Genomic DNA, 13706 nt, shown 5'->3' with positions numbered 1-13706 from the left:
TTTTTTTTTTTTTTTTTTTTTTTTTTCCGGTCACGAAATCTCGCGCTCTCCCTGGTACTTCTTTTTTGGATGTAATTTTTTATTGGCATTTTTTTATTTTTGAAAATTTTTTCTGTCCCAAGGAAAGTCGAGACCGTGCTTATTGCTCCTGGAAATGAATAAAATGACGCGAGATACGATACCAGGAATCTTGTATAGATTTTATTGTATAAGAGCTTTTCATTTTGCAATTTTGAACTTATCCAAGGATCGATTCTCACGTCGAATTAATCCGGAATCCTTTTTATTTTTGCTGAATACGTGAGAGAGTCAATAATGTAGATAGATGCATCCTTACTTTGAGCCCCAAGCAGCTAGCTATGAGATCGAATGAGCGGAAACCGTGCATCGCGAAAGTAAACGAGACCTTTTATAATCGGTTTGCGATTACTTTCTTCAATGCGAATGATGATAGTAGTATTGTTTGGTTGTTTGGTCGTTTGTGGAACGCTATATACAGAGGGTGGAAAGTTAGTACAGGCATGCTAAATTCATTGTTCAACCCGTAGAATGATCATGGAAAGATTCGAGCCGGTATATAGATTGTATAGCGAGGCGACGAGATACGATGTAAGGAGAGAAGGATAGATGAGAGATATAGAGAAAGATAAAGAGGCAGAGTGTAGGGATAAGAAGATAGAAAGAGAAAGAGAGAGTGAAAATAGTAGAGAGTACTGATATATAGAAGTGTCAAGAAAGTGCCTTGCTAATGGTGCATTTGTTTACCTAGAGCTTGCAGTCAAATTTGGCAAAAAAAAATAATAAAAAAAGTATAAACTAGGTCCGAGCGAATTTTGGAAAACACGAACGGAATAAAATTACTAAAGAGAACGTGGGATTGTGATACAACGGGATTTTCGGGGGAGGGGAGAGGGGGGGGTAAGAAAAATGAGGTGTCAAAACAATTGGTACACGTGGAAGGATTGATCTTGGTACAGAGAGAAATTTATGATTGCCGAATAACGGTACTTTCTTTTTAAAGCATAAAAAATACGATCTTGCCTCTTGTTCATTTTCATTTTTCGCCTGATCTTTAATTACAGATTTATTTTATAACGAGTAAACGCTACGGGAATTTGTATAAAATGATCGAATCAAGAAAAAAAAAAATAAAAATAAAGATTGAAGGATCTCAGCGAGATCGAGGATCGATCGATAAGCGGCAGTCTGGTCCCATGTGTTCTTAGTTCCTTGTATATAGGAGATTCACGTTAGGTGGGTATTTTAAAATTTACTTCGATAACATTAATCGAGTCTTAATTAGTCTATAAGAAATATAGTTTGCTTAATGATCAAATTGTTTTATGGGTTCTATGCTATTCTTTTTTTCTTTTTTTTCTTTTTCTGTTAGTATGACGGTATATCGATTCTATGCGTCGATTGTCATTCGCGAGGCTCGTGCGAGATGCGTAGAAATACATTTGTAGAAAAAATATTTTTCGACGCTTCTCCTTCTCCGAGAAATATTTTTGGCGCTGATATCGATATAATTTCGGAGAAAAAAAAGTTAGCCAATTCACTTATCCTAAAGGTCGTCTAATAAGGCACTTAATGAATATCGAATTAGGGAGGTGAGGAATAATTGGGATATATGCGAATGACTAAGCGGATGACTTAAAGTAATTAAAAAAAAATTAATGGGAGAATAATGTAAGATGTTCAAGACGAAAGCTATGACTATAAATAAAACTTAAGTCGCTAAATGAAGTAATGATGGTTTCGTCGTGAATGATAATTACGACGAAACATACGTTACACAATCGATATAATAAAATAATTGATTTCGCATGAGATAGTATATTGTGTGGCGAGGGATGAAGTAAGACGATTTCAGACTAGGGTGAAGTTGGCTGCCCGAGTCGTAGCCGATGGCTGACATCACCCGAAGTATGAAATCGTTTTTTTGTTCCCGTGTCACAGAGTATATTTTTCATATTATCTGCATTGAAACTGAGAGTTTTAATGTCTGGAGCCAGTCGAAACGAGAGGCTTACACCAAACAAATGCGGTTCTGACAGGGATGAAATTAGGTCAGCAACTAATTTAGCGGACAGAAAGTAGATGATTTCTGCCTGCTAAATCGCATCGGTCTGAAATTGGCTCGCTTGGACTGGATAAACAGAAATTGAAAATCGCTGTTTCAGTGCAGGTAATAAGAAAACAATAAATAGTATCAGTCGACTTTGATCCAGATCGATCTTGATCTAACCAAATTCTTCGATCCTGGCTCACTTGGTTCAAAGTTCATTAGTCAATTTTGAGTCATTAAAATTCGTAAAATTTTCAAAAAAATTTTTTGCATAAATTACTAAATATTATCTCCTTGATTAAAAGCGGTTCGTCAAATTCCAGGATCGAAGTTTTTGAAGATTGTAAAAAAAACAAAAAAAAAAGACAAATAGCGCGACGTAAAAATCGCTTCAATTTTATGAATCTAATCAATTCCGATCTTCGGCGTATAAGCCAGCAGATATCCCTCCATATCACCGATCTGGTCCAGATGCTGACGTCTAATGTGCCTCAGCCAGTGTGCCTTTCTCTTGCAACGCTGAGGACAAAACGGACACTGAAATTGCGGTTCCTTGCCGCATTCCCACTGCACGTGACGCTGCAACGAATCCTTTCGCATGTAACATCTTCCGCACTTGACGCAACCAAATTGTCCAGTGGGCTTCTTTCCGGAAAAATTAGCTTTCGGGATTTTCAATTCGGCGAAGCCGGACGCTTCGATTTTCCATGTCTGCATTGGATTATCGTGATTCTCCTCAGGCACGGAAAAATCTGCAAAAGGAAATGCAGATTTAGATGTGTCCTCGGATTCTCCATAGCTTCCCACCACCGTTTTAATTTTTCTTTCTTTACATATCCTTTTTGAGCATCTCCATCGTTATCGTGCAGGCAGACAAACTTTTTTTTCAATATTCTTACTCCCCTCTCATTCCTTACTTCCAACGTTCTCAAATACCTTGCAACACTATTTTCAAAAAATTAGAAAGGGACAAAATTTCGATTCTTGAAATTTTTTTTTACAATTTTCCAAATTTCAAGAAGATACCGTCTTTTTGGAAGGAGACAAATTCCGATTCTGTCGTTCACTCGGGAATAGGATCTGCTTCGGTCGCGATAAGAAACACTTGCAGGATCGTGAACGAAGCTCGTTGGTTTCGAGAAAAGTGTCACCTGAAAAATAAAGCTATCTGCCAGGAATTGATTCCACGTGGAGAAAAAAATTTTTAATAGTCAAAAAAATTTGTGTGCGACTATCGCACGTCACAGGGAACGTACGTTATCGAAATTTGCAAAAAAAAAAAAAAGGATTTTGTAAGGGATTCTTTTTCTTTTTTTTTTTTTCTTTCATTCAATTCACAGGTGTCTTTTTATTCGTACATAATGACAAGTCCGTTTTCAATTGTACAGTTCAGAAACTCTCGATCAGATTGACCACGCAGTCAGACTGATTCAAATTAATTGTTTCCGGATGCTGTGTGTTCAGATGCCTCAAGACGTTGGCTCTTTGGTGAGACCGATAATCGCAAAACGCGCATCGAAATTTCTTGTCCTTCCCGCAAAAGCTTCGATGATTCGAGCAGGATTTCGATGACTTGAAGAACTTGAAACACTTGCGACATTGATAGGGTGTCATTGTTTTCGTCTTCGTGCAACTCCAGTGGTACATACCTGAAAAAATGACGAGCGCTGAAGTAATGTTCTATTTTACAAATAATTTTTCAAAAAATCCCATATATGTTTTTTCCGATCTCCATAAGTTGCTGATTTCGCAAGACTCCCTGCGGTATCTGCAAAAATCTCATTCACTTCACAAAACAATGCAGTACGAATGATCGATGGCTGTTTAGAAAACAAAAATGAAAACTTTATTCACGTACAACTGAATTTTTCTGAAAATTGTTTTATCTGATACAAAGAAAAAAAAATCATTAAATGCAATTGAATTCAAATAATCGAAGGAGAGCCATGTTCTTCCTTTACAACGAAACTCGTATTTCTCTTAGCTGCGTTAATACAGTCCCAAAAGAAAGGTATCTCGACGCGGAGAGCGTATATCAATTTTGTGCGTGCGAAGAATGTGTCTCCTCAAATTATACTTAAAGTAGGCTTTGTAACCGCACAATGCGCAGCTTTTGGTGGGTTCCTTCCCACACTGATGATTTTGATGTTTTCGCAGCGATTTAAACGTCTTGTACGATCGACAGCATTGGCAGCACTTGAAACGAATATTTGGAGCTGTTAAAAAAAGAAATGCATTTGAGTAAAATATCCTTAGAATCCACACAAAGGCCGGACAAGAAAAGGACAGAATAATCAATAAAATAAACCCCAACGGGACGACACAGGGGAAAGTACAGAAACTGGGAGAAAACTATACCAATGAAATTGCATAAAATATACATTTTTGGAAAATCATATTTTTTTGACTTTTGCTTTTCCATCTGCCGTTCAAATAACATATCCGTTAATACGAATCAATGATTCCTTCACAGACATCCGCTAATTGCACAGTGTCCTCCTGACTTCTCATTACAATTCTAGTTATGTAATTGCCCAAGGTGTGAAGGTCAGCATACACTTGATGACATTGTAAATGACGTCTAATGTTTCCTTTACGATGAGACGCGTATCCACATATGTTGCACACAAGACTTGGTATCCTTCCACATTCCCTTTTATGATTCAAGAGTGTGCGACGTTGACCATAAGTTTTACCACACTGATTGCACACGTATCGTTGACGTGCTGTGGAAGAGTGGCGCAGGCCCTCTGTTGCAGCTGCATCTGCAACAATAATGAAATAATGATTAGAAAAAATTGAATGACAAATTCCAAAGTTGCACCGGGTCTTGCTGAGTTTCCTGAAAAAATTTTCAAACACTGACACAAGGACGTCACAGTGAAATAGAGGAAAACTGCATAGGCGTGAGGGAAATGATATTGTCATATTTTATTCATGTACACGAAGTTTCATAAAAAGGCACACTAAGCTCAATATTCCCAAATGGTTCACAAACTTGCTTGCAATTAAGTGCAGTCATTATGATCACGAATCAAAGTGACTCTCATTTAAAAGTAAGTTTTGTCAGCCAAGTGCGAATCTGGCATGGAACATTGATTAAATGGGAAAATTCCTACTGAATAAATTTTGCTACTTTTTCTTATTGTTTTTGTGGTACAGCAAGACAAGATGTGTTTTGATTAAATTCAATGACTCGTTCTCAAAGGATACGTGGATCTTATAGAATCCTGTCCCGCCTATGACGTAGCATGTGCCTCTGAAGACTAGTCCTTCTCAAGGTCCTGTAACTGCATAGGGTGCAGGTGAATTTTGGCTCCTGGTTGCATTCGATCTTCTGATGAAATTTTAAAGCTCGTTGTGAACTGTACTTTCTTGGACAGGTGTTGCAGGCAAGGTCCCTTCTGGTTCCCACGAGGCAGTCTGATGACGTGGCGATAATGATGCATTCTGAAATTACAGAGAATTTTTGTTAATGGTGGAATACGTTGTGGAAAAAAATTTGTTCTAGATACGTGGGATTGCATTTTTTTTCTTTTTCTTTTTTTCTTATCACTTGTCATTTTTTCAGTGTTGGTACAACCTGAAAGCTCCTTCGTTTTCGACGTGGAAGATCCTAAGTGCAGTAGGGGGCGATATATCGATCCTTTGGAATTAGTTCCTGGGAATTGATTATTTTGTATGAAACGATCGAATCCCTAGGATTTCTGAAATTAAATATTTTTCACAAAAATTTGCAGGGCATTCATTTCTTTTTTTACAGGTGCTACACAGATTTGTACTAGGACGACAACAGATTTTCAATAGGATGACGATATAATGATTGGCTTGTTATAAGGATTTTCATTTATTTTATTCCTGCTTTAAAGGACACTTGACGAATCTTTTTTTTCTTTTCTGTAACATTTTATCAGGACTCTTATTAAGATATTCGAAGATAATAGTACATGATCAAATGATACGCCATTCGACGTAGACCGGAAGACTGGCGAAACGAATATTCGGATTTTCAAAAAAGAATTTCCGAATTATCGATTTTACATTATTAAAAGTAATTAGCAATGTCATACGTTAAAGTCGTAAGTACAAATCTATCCATAAGTATGCAATTATGTAACAAGCATCCCACATCATAAGGATCATTAAAAATAAAAAAAAATTACAAATTTGAGTAATTTTTCATTTCGGCGCTCTTTACGCCGATTTGCAATTTCGTATATTCTTACTGATCGATGTGACGCGAATTATCCGACACGTATAATACAATTAAATAAAAACAAACAAATAAAAACAAAAATAATACCCATACCTTAACCCCGAGAATTCATCTCTCATGAAGTTTCATTCTACTCGTTCTCCATTAATCGAAACGAAAAGAATACGCATGCGTGTATGCTGACTGACGGTATTTTACATAACGAAACGAATATAAATTTGATAAAAAGAAGAAAAAAAAAAAGATAAACAAAATTTGTGGTACTTACAAAAAAAAATTATTTTTGAAAATCAACGAGCTGACGTTCGTATAAAAAATCATGTATATAGACCTCCAAATTAAACTGCAAAAAAATTGTGAAATTTCTTTTCGTGCTCAGCCAATTTGTCGCGTCTGTAGAATTTCTTCGGGCACAAGACACAATGGTGCTTAGGTTCCTCGACGTGAAGTTTCATGTGAGCCGCCAAGTTGTGCTTGTACTTGAACCATCCTTGGCATATTCGACACTGGTACTTCGGCGCCTTCCCGCACTCGACACGAAGATGGCGCTTTAGGCAGGAGGTCCTCATGTAAAACCGATTGCAGTTTGGACACTTGTAGGAAGATTGGCCGCGCGCCGTGCGTACGGGTTGAAAAATGTTTTGATTGTTCCACAAAGCATTTTGCACCGCGTAGGAGTTATCCTGATGAATTGGAACAGGTGGAGGCAGACCCTCGTGGCCCCAGAAACCTGAAAGTAAATTATATCCATGAAACGTAAGTTCCGTGAAGATCGCGACGATATTACCAGAGAGAAATAAATATTAAAGCGAAAATAGATTATAAATAATTAAAAAAAAAAAAACAAAAAAAAAGAAAGTCTATTGGGTACGCAAGGATCGGCGCTTTTGGACAAGGACCTTTATTTGGCGAAAATAAAATTTTATTGAGTAAATACAAATGTCCAGTTAGCGACAAGCTGTTTCATTGAATTCAAAATCATATTAATGCATAACGACAGCGGGAAATTTGAAAATGATTAATTGTATATTTTAAAAAGAGCGAATGAATCAAAAGAATCTTTTGTCTCTCTCTGACACGTGTCAACCCATTCGGAAAATGTTTTATCAAAAAATTGATTGGCCTCTTAGAAATTTGTTTTTCTCTCCCATTTTTATTGCTTATAAAATAATTTCCTTCTCTCTGTCAGAGAGTTTGTCGATGGCTTTTATATTTCTTCTTTTGGGTTGTCCTCTTCACCACCGCATGAACGTGCCTGTAATGTCTCTGGAGGCTGTAGTTGTGTTTAAATTTCGCGGGGCATAGTTCACATTTTAATTTCGCTTCCTGACCACACTCTATTCTCTGATGACGCTGCAGCGTCATCATCCTCTTGTAACATTTTCCGCAGCGCACGCAAAGAAACGACGTGATGGGAAGCTGGGAGAAACGGATTGCTGAAAAAGAAAATAATTTGTGAGAAAGATTGCGTAGTTGGATCCGATCGATCAGGACAATTGGAGAACGAGTCCTTAATCAATTTCATTTCCTATTTCCTATTAAAAAGGTAATTATGTATAACGGACAAGGGAAGGAGGGGGTCAAGGACTTATCTGCGTAGTCAGTTTGACAATCAACCCCCTTGGCGAGGTTAAGGTTTTGACACGCACCAAGTAAAAAAGACGCAATTTTTTTTTTTTTCAAAATAACCCGCAACAAAGTGTGTGTCTTTTATTAATTAAATTCGCCTAATAAACCTTTCCGAAAACATAAAATATCCAAAGTAAGTGTTCAAAAAAAAAGGAAAAAAAAAAGATGAAAATTAAGGAAACGAAGAACGTAAAGAGAAAAGAGAAAGGTGACATATAAGTATTAATCAACGTCTCTCGATACTACTTAATAAACAAGAGAGTGGTTAAAAAAATAGTCTTCCTTAAATATTAAGTATAGCATACCAAAAGTCCAAATTACACGTAAGGTCGATCGTTAGGAATAATTGATAATCGTAATTGGAAAAGTATTAAGGAGGATCGACAATCTTCGCAACGGTCGTGATCGCAATAGAGTGGAAAGTAACGAGTTTTTGCCCAGCGCAAATTACGAAAAATTTGCACAGCTACGAGCATTCGCAATACTGATATCAAAAATACTGACGCGCGCGTCTCGCGCGGAACGCGGCATCTTCGCACAATTATTTTTTATCTAAATATTTGTATAAAAAAAAAACAATGGAAAACATTTATCCTTACACTTCTAAGAGTATGATCTATTTGTTTTTCGGCGACCCGGTCGATTTCCATCGATTTTAATCAAATTCAAAATTTACGCCACATTCCCTCCCCTGCTGTTTCGTACCAATTACTATTGAATACCCTACTTTTTTAATTGACATGACAATACAGCTGTATGTACAGGCAGACACAAGAATCGTATTGACACTTTACAGGCAACATATATATATATATATGTATGAATGTATGTATACATATATAACATTAACACAACTCTCGCATAATATTATACACGTTTACCAGAAACGACGAGAACAAAATTTCGTAAAAATGTAATATTCCATGAAAACACTGAATCGCAGTTCCGATATAATGTACTAGTTTTAAAAGAATTCGTCATGTCAAGAAAAATTAATCATAGGGAAAACACTTTAAAGACGTATTACATATTAATTTCGTATTAACATAATGTCCTAAATATACAAGGTGTCTCGAATATTCGAATTAATCAATTGAACATACTGCCAATGCACCGTCAGCATCAAAGCAGATATTAAAATGGAACACCCTATATATACATAAAAAAATTATTACAATTTCATAATATAAATTCCGTCATGAGCAAGTAATACCAATATTCCCCACGAAAGGACGAAATCAACCAGGTCGTCATTACGAAAATTCCTCATTTCTTAATTATCCCATATACAAGGAGTATCAAATCGTTAATCATCATCGTCCAAGACACTCCCGTTAAAATACCTAATGATAAATCCTTAATCAATAACGTTAAATTACCAAGAAGAATTACACCACGCTTAAGTCTCTAGAAGTCGAGGCATTCGCCACGACTCGAGGTATGAATTGACATAAAAACAGAGTAAGTAAGAGAAGAAAAAGAAGAGGAAGATAAAAATAATAGTTTCAAATTATCTTCAAAATTTCATTTCGCCTTCGGTTACTCTTACTCATTTAAAGCACGTCATTCGTCCCTCTCTCTCTCTCTCTCTCTCTCTCTCTCTCTCTCTCGCACTCTCACAATCAAATTCATATACACGTTCAAGAGGAAGAGCACCGATACACTTATCAAAACGAAGAACGAAGATACGAAGAGTAAGAAGAGGAAGAAGAAAAAAATGACGATAATAATAATAATAATATTAATATTATTAATAATAATAAGTGGTAGGTGAACTGGTTGGTATTAGGCACTTTCGTCGTAACCCATCTTCTGATGATGACGCTTATAATGTACGGTTAGGTTGCCGCGCTGTCTGGCTTTATAAGGACATTCCGGACATTGGAATGCCGGTGGCTTCCCGCCGCATTCCACCATCTCGTGCCGACGCATCGTGCTCTTCCAGCGATATCCCTTGCCGCAGAAACGGCACCTGAATTTCCTTTGTTGCTCGTGCGGTACCCCCATGTAGACTACGCTGAGATCGCGCGGCTGTGGCAACACTTCGAAAGAGTCCGGGAACACGACTTCGCGTGTGCGATCGTTTCCGGTCCCACCGACCGAAGTCTCCGACAGACTCTCTCTCTTCTTTACGGAGTCCTTGTAGTCCGAGCGTAGGAGGGACAGTAACGCACCCATGCCTGTAACAGTCCGCAAAGGAGAAGCAAAGGAAAATTAAAAATAACGAAAAAAGAAAAATGAAGGAAGGGCTTTCTTTTTAATATGAGATAGAACGGGAGCCGAGGGGATAGGGAGTGGAGGGATTTAATATCTATTAATTTTTATCTCCCTCTATACTGAATGAGGAAATTTTTGTTTTGTCTTAGGTGGGATAAAAAGAGGGACCTAAATTCATGTATACAGATGGAACTTGGTATTGTAGGGTGTTGCTGGATACGTATGAGGTATAATGATGTTACTGCAAAATTATAATTAAACCCGTAACCACCAACACAAACGACTCAGCCAATAGCCCCGAAGGATCACCCAGGATAAATTTTGCAATGTCCTTTTTGTGCACGCGTTCGCGAAAGACCAATCACTTTTTTTTTTACCGTCAAGGGAATATGATTCTACGGATAGAATTATTCCTACGGTATTTTGTTGTTGTGAATTTTGGAAATTTTTTTTTTATATAATAATTCACATTTTCATTCTTTGGTATTCGCGAACGCGTCGTCACGTAAACCCACTCTTAACCAAAGGATGCGTTTTTCCTTTCCAGCCCGTCGTAACTAAGTAGCTAATGTGCGATGAGTGATATAGATAGATAGATAGATAGAGAGAGAGAGAGAGAGAGAGAGAGAAAGAGAGAGAGAGGGAGAGAGAGAGAGAGAGATAGAGCTAAAGATAAAGATAGAGAATATAGATAGATAGATAGATTTCGCGAACGCGTCGTCACGTAAACCCACTCTTAACCAAAGGATGCGTTTTTCCTTTCCAGCCCGTCGTAACTAAGTAGCTAATGTGCGATGAGTGATATAGATAGATAGATAGATAGAGAGAGAGAGAGAGAGAGAGAGAGAGAAAGAGAGAGAGAGGGAGAGAGAGAGAGAGAGATAGAGCTAAAGATAAAGATAGAGATAAAGAGTGAAAAAGATATAGGTGGAATTAAAAATAATAAAAAGAGAAATAAATGTATATAAATAAATAAAAGTCAATAAACAAACATCAACAAATTATTCATCCCGCAAACCTCGTGGAAAAAAATCAACTAATATACAAATCGAATCTGGATACGATGCTTTCATTTATATCTAGTATATATATATATGTATATATATATGTGTGTGTCTATAGATAATATAGTATTATATACAAATTTTGGATTTCTCATACCGCAAGCTTTAACGTTTGACCTGATAACGTCATAGCGACACGATACGATCAGTACGATATCACGATACCAATCAAGGCACAGCTTTAGCACAGTTTATTGTTTCTTCTTGTCTTGCCTGGTTCGCGAATAAAAGTTACACGACTAAACTTAAGTGTCTATAAAAATAAAATTCGAAGACTGGGAGTGGAATTGGTGAGGGGATCGTTCAGTTTTTATGTTCATGGATATCCGTGAAAATGGGTAAAAATGGTTATTTTGGTATTGTGACGTAACGTAGGTATAAATAAGCAGAGGCAAGGAATGGGGGAAAAAAAGATAATTAAAACATTCAAATTCCATGGACCACCAGCATGTGCTTGTGGAGGCTACTCTTCTGTATTAATCTTCTATGGCAGATTGGACAGCTAAATCGCTTCTCTTTGCCGCATTCATATTGCACGTGACGATTAAGAGAACTCTTGTTCTTGTAGCTGCGATCGCAGTGCCTGCAGGCAAAGGGTTTCTTGAAAAGACCAAAGGCCAAAGGGACTCTCAGACCTGAAACAGAATCCGGACAATATCTTTTAGTACTTGTTCTAAAGTGACCACAGTGCGGCGACGTCACGTTAGAAGAAGTTTTTTTGTTAGGTGGCAGAATTCCGTGGATGCTGCGAAACTGATTGGATAGAGAGTGAGAGAGAGAGAGAGCGAGAGAGAGAGAGAAGAAGAAAGAAGAAAGTCATAGGTACAAATAAAGGTAACAAAAAATGTTTCTGTAAGAAAAACGTCAAAATTTTTATTTTTCACTAGCCTCTCTATAATGGAGATGAAAATATTTAAGGATGGGATTTTTGGCATTCTTTTTTTTTTTTTTAAATTTCTTCACCCTTTGCCATTATCTTCGAATCACTCGAAATTCACTGAACACTCGTTCAAAAATCTTTTGGCCTTTTCATTATGTCCAATTGGACGTTTCTTTTTTTAAGTATCTAATCCTTTTTGACATTCTAAAAGAATATCATTTTATGTATAGTCGTTATATGCTGATTCAAATTGTACTTTCGCTTTGATTTGAAACCGCAATAAGGACAGTTGAATTGAGGATTCTTGCCGCATTCCAGGCGGCGATGTCGCGTGAGGGAGGACTTTAGATTGTAAGACTTGTGACAGTCCCTACACCAATAAGTCCGGACGTCTTGTGGCTGTTGTCCTGTAAAAAAATAATTTGAATTTGTTAGTACAAAGAAGACATAAAAAATATATATATATACAATTGTTCTTACTAGTCGTTGTATCTACGTCTTTCGTACCGTCAACAAAAATCTCAACGACAAACTTTATTCATTTTCTTTTAATACAAATAGCAATGAAGTCCAATTTTTATTGTAAGTATACGTTTGATATTGAATTGGTATCAGATACACCATAAGAAGGTACCCGAATAACGCGGACTTTCAAAAGTCATCTTCCAGATGGCCATAGGACAATTTCTGTCCCATAGAACGTCCTAAGGACGTTTTTTGGACTTGGTTTCCTGGGTAATTAAAGGGTAGCAGTATATTCTGACGTGATACTAATAATACACACACCAAAATAAGACTAAGCTTTCATTCCTGAACTTCATTGCTGCCAATAGTAATTGCTGTAGAATTAGTACGTAACCAGTGCTAAAACAATCACTTCTCTCATTACTTTAATCACCGTGACAACCAGTGCCGGGTTTTTAGTCTCTAATACAATTTCAAATATTTGGATTAAAAAATTTGAAATAATTTCTGTAAAACCAAATTCAGTATCATAAATCAAGATATTAAGAATATCGTACCAGATATAGTTAAGTCAAATTTTGTATTGAAAAAAAAAAAATCTTATTTATTCTAAACAAAGTTTTTGCCACGTGCAACCATAATTGTTACACGCCCAAATATTTATGCAGGAAAATCTATGGGATTTTCTCAAAAAGTTTTGTGACGGATTTTTTTATTTCTAGATTTGTAGAAAAGATAGTTGGTTCTTGTCAATGATATTGGAGTTAATACTCATGGTTTCCGGATGGAAGCCAAGATATTGGAGTTGTATATGGGACATGCGGTGCTTGTGGGAGATAAGTGTGCACACATATGTGCATATGACATGTCCAGATTAAATTTACGTTTCTAACTCAATCGACAGTAAGTACAGTGAAATTCGGGTGATCTGCCACAGTCGAGTTTAAGATGACGATAAAGGGAAGATGCATATGCATATGCTTTCTCGCATTGTCCACAGGGATAAATCTTGTTCGCATTCCGTATGAGCCACGTATCTGTAAAAAATTTGAAAAATCAGTAAGTCACGATTTCAAGTCATGAAAATAATTGTTGATTGACGAATACAATGAATGCTGGTAAAGAAAAAAAAAAAAAAAAAAAAAAAAAAAAAAGGGAATTTCCAAG

General features: G+C 36.8%; 3 protein-coding genes across 3 annotated transcripts in view; all 3 read right to left on the bottom strand.

Annotated features, from left to right (window-relative positions):
- Positions 1–3682, bottom strand: part of LOC107263859 (zinc finger protein 786) — a 4507-nt gene extending 825 nt beyond the window's left edge. Inside the window, exons 1-2 of the mRNA XM_025081638.1 lie at positions 3466–3682; positions 2527–2820 (exon numbers count right to left, since the gene is read on the bottom strand). Coding sequence (XP_024937406.1) covers positions 2527–2820; positions 3466–3682 — 511 coding nt within the window. The remainder of the gene's footprint in view (positions 1–2526; positions 2821–3465) is intronic.
- Positions 3683–6622: 2940 nt separating this feature from the next.
- Positions 6623–10091, bottom strand: LOC107263858 (zinc finger protein 771-like). Its single transcript, XM_015731506.1, has 2 exons — positions 9707–10091; positions 6623–7014 (listed from the first exon to the last, which is right to left on the bottom strand). Exons 1-2 carry the CDS (start codon positions 10089–10091, stop codon positions 6623–6625), a joined length of 777 nt encoding a protein of 258 aa, XP_015586992.1.
- A 1748-nt stretch (positions 10092–11839) lies between these two features.
- On the bottom strand, positions 11840–13583 carry LOC107263857 (zinc finger protein 2-like; the record flags this gene model as incomplete). Its single annotated transcript, XM_025081637.1, has 3 exons — positions 11840–12481; positions 12555–12606; positions 13431–13583. Coding segments are annotated over 3 exons (408 nt in total), but the record flags the coding sequence as incomplete, so codon positions are not given.
- Between the last annotated feature and the right edge of the window lie 123 nt (positions 13584–13706).

The sequence above is a fragment of the Cephus cinctus genome, unplaced genomic scaffold, assembly GCF_000341935.2.
Source record: "Cephus cinctus unplaced genomic scaffold, Ccin1 Ccin1_scaffold0168, whole genome shotgun sequence".
Lineage (NCBI taxonomy): Eukaryota > Metazoa > Arthropoda > Insecta > Hymenoptera > Cephidae > Cephus > Cephus cinctus.
This window is presented reverse-complemented; position numbering and strand designations above follow the sequence as displayed.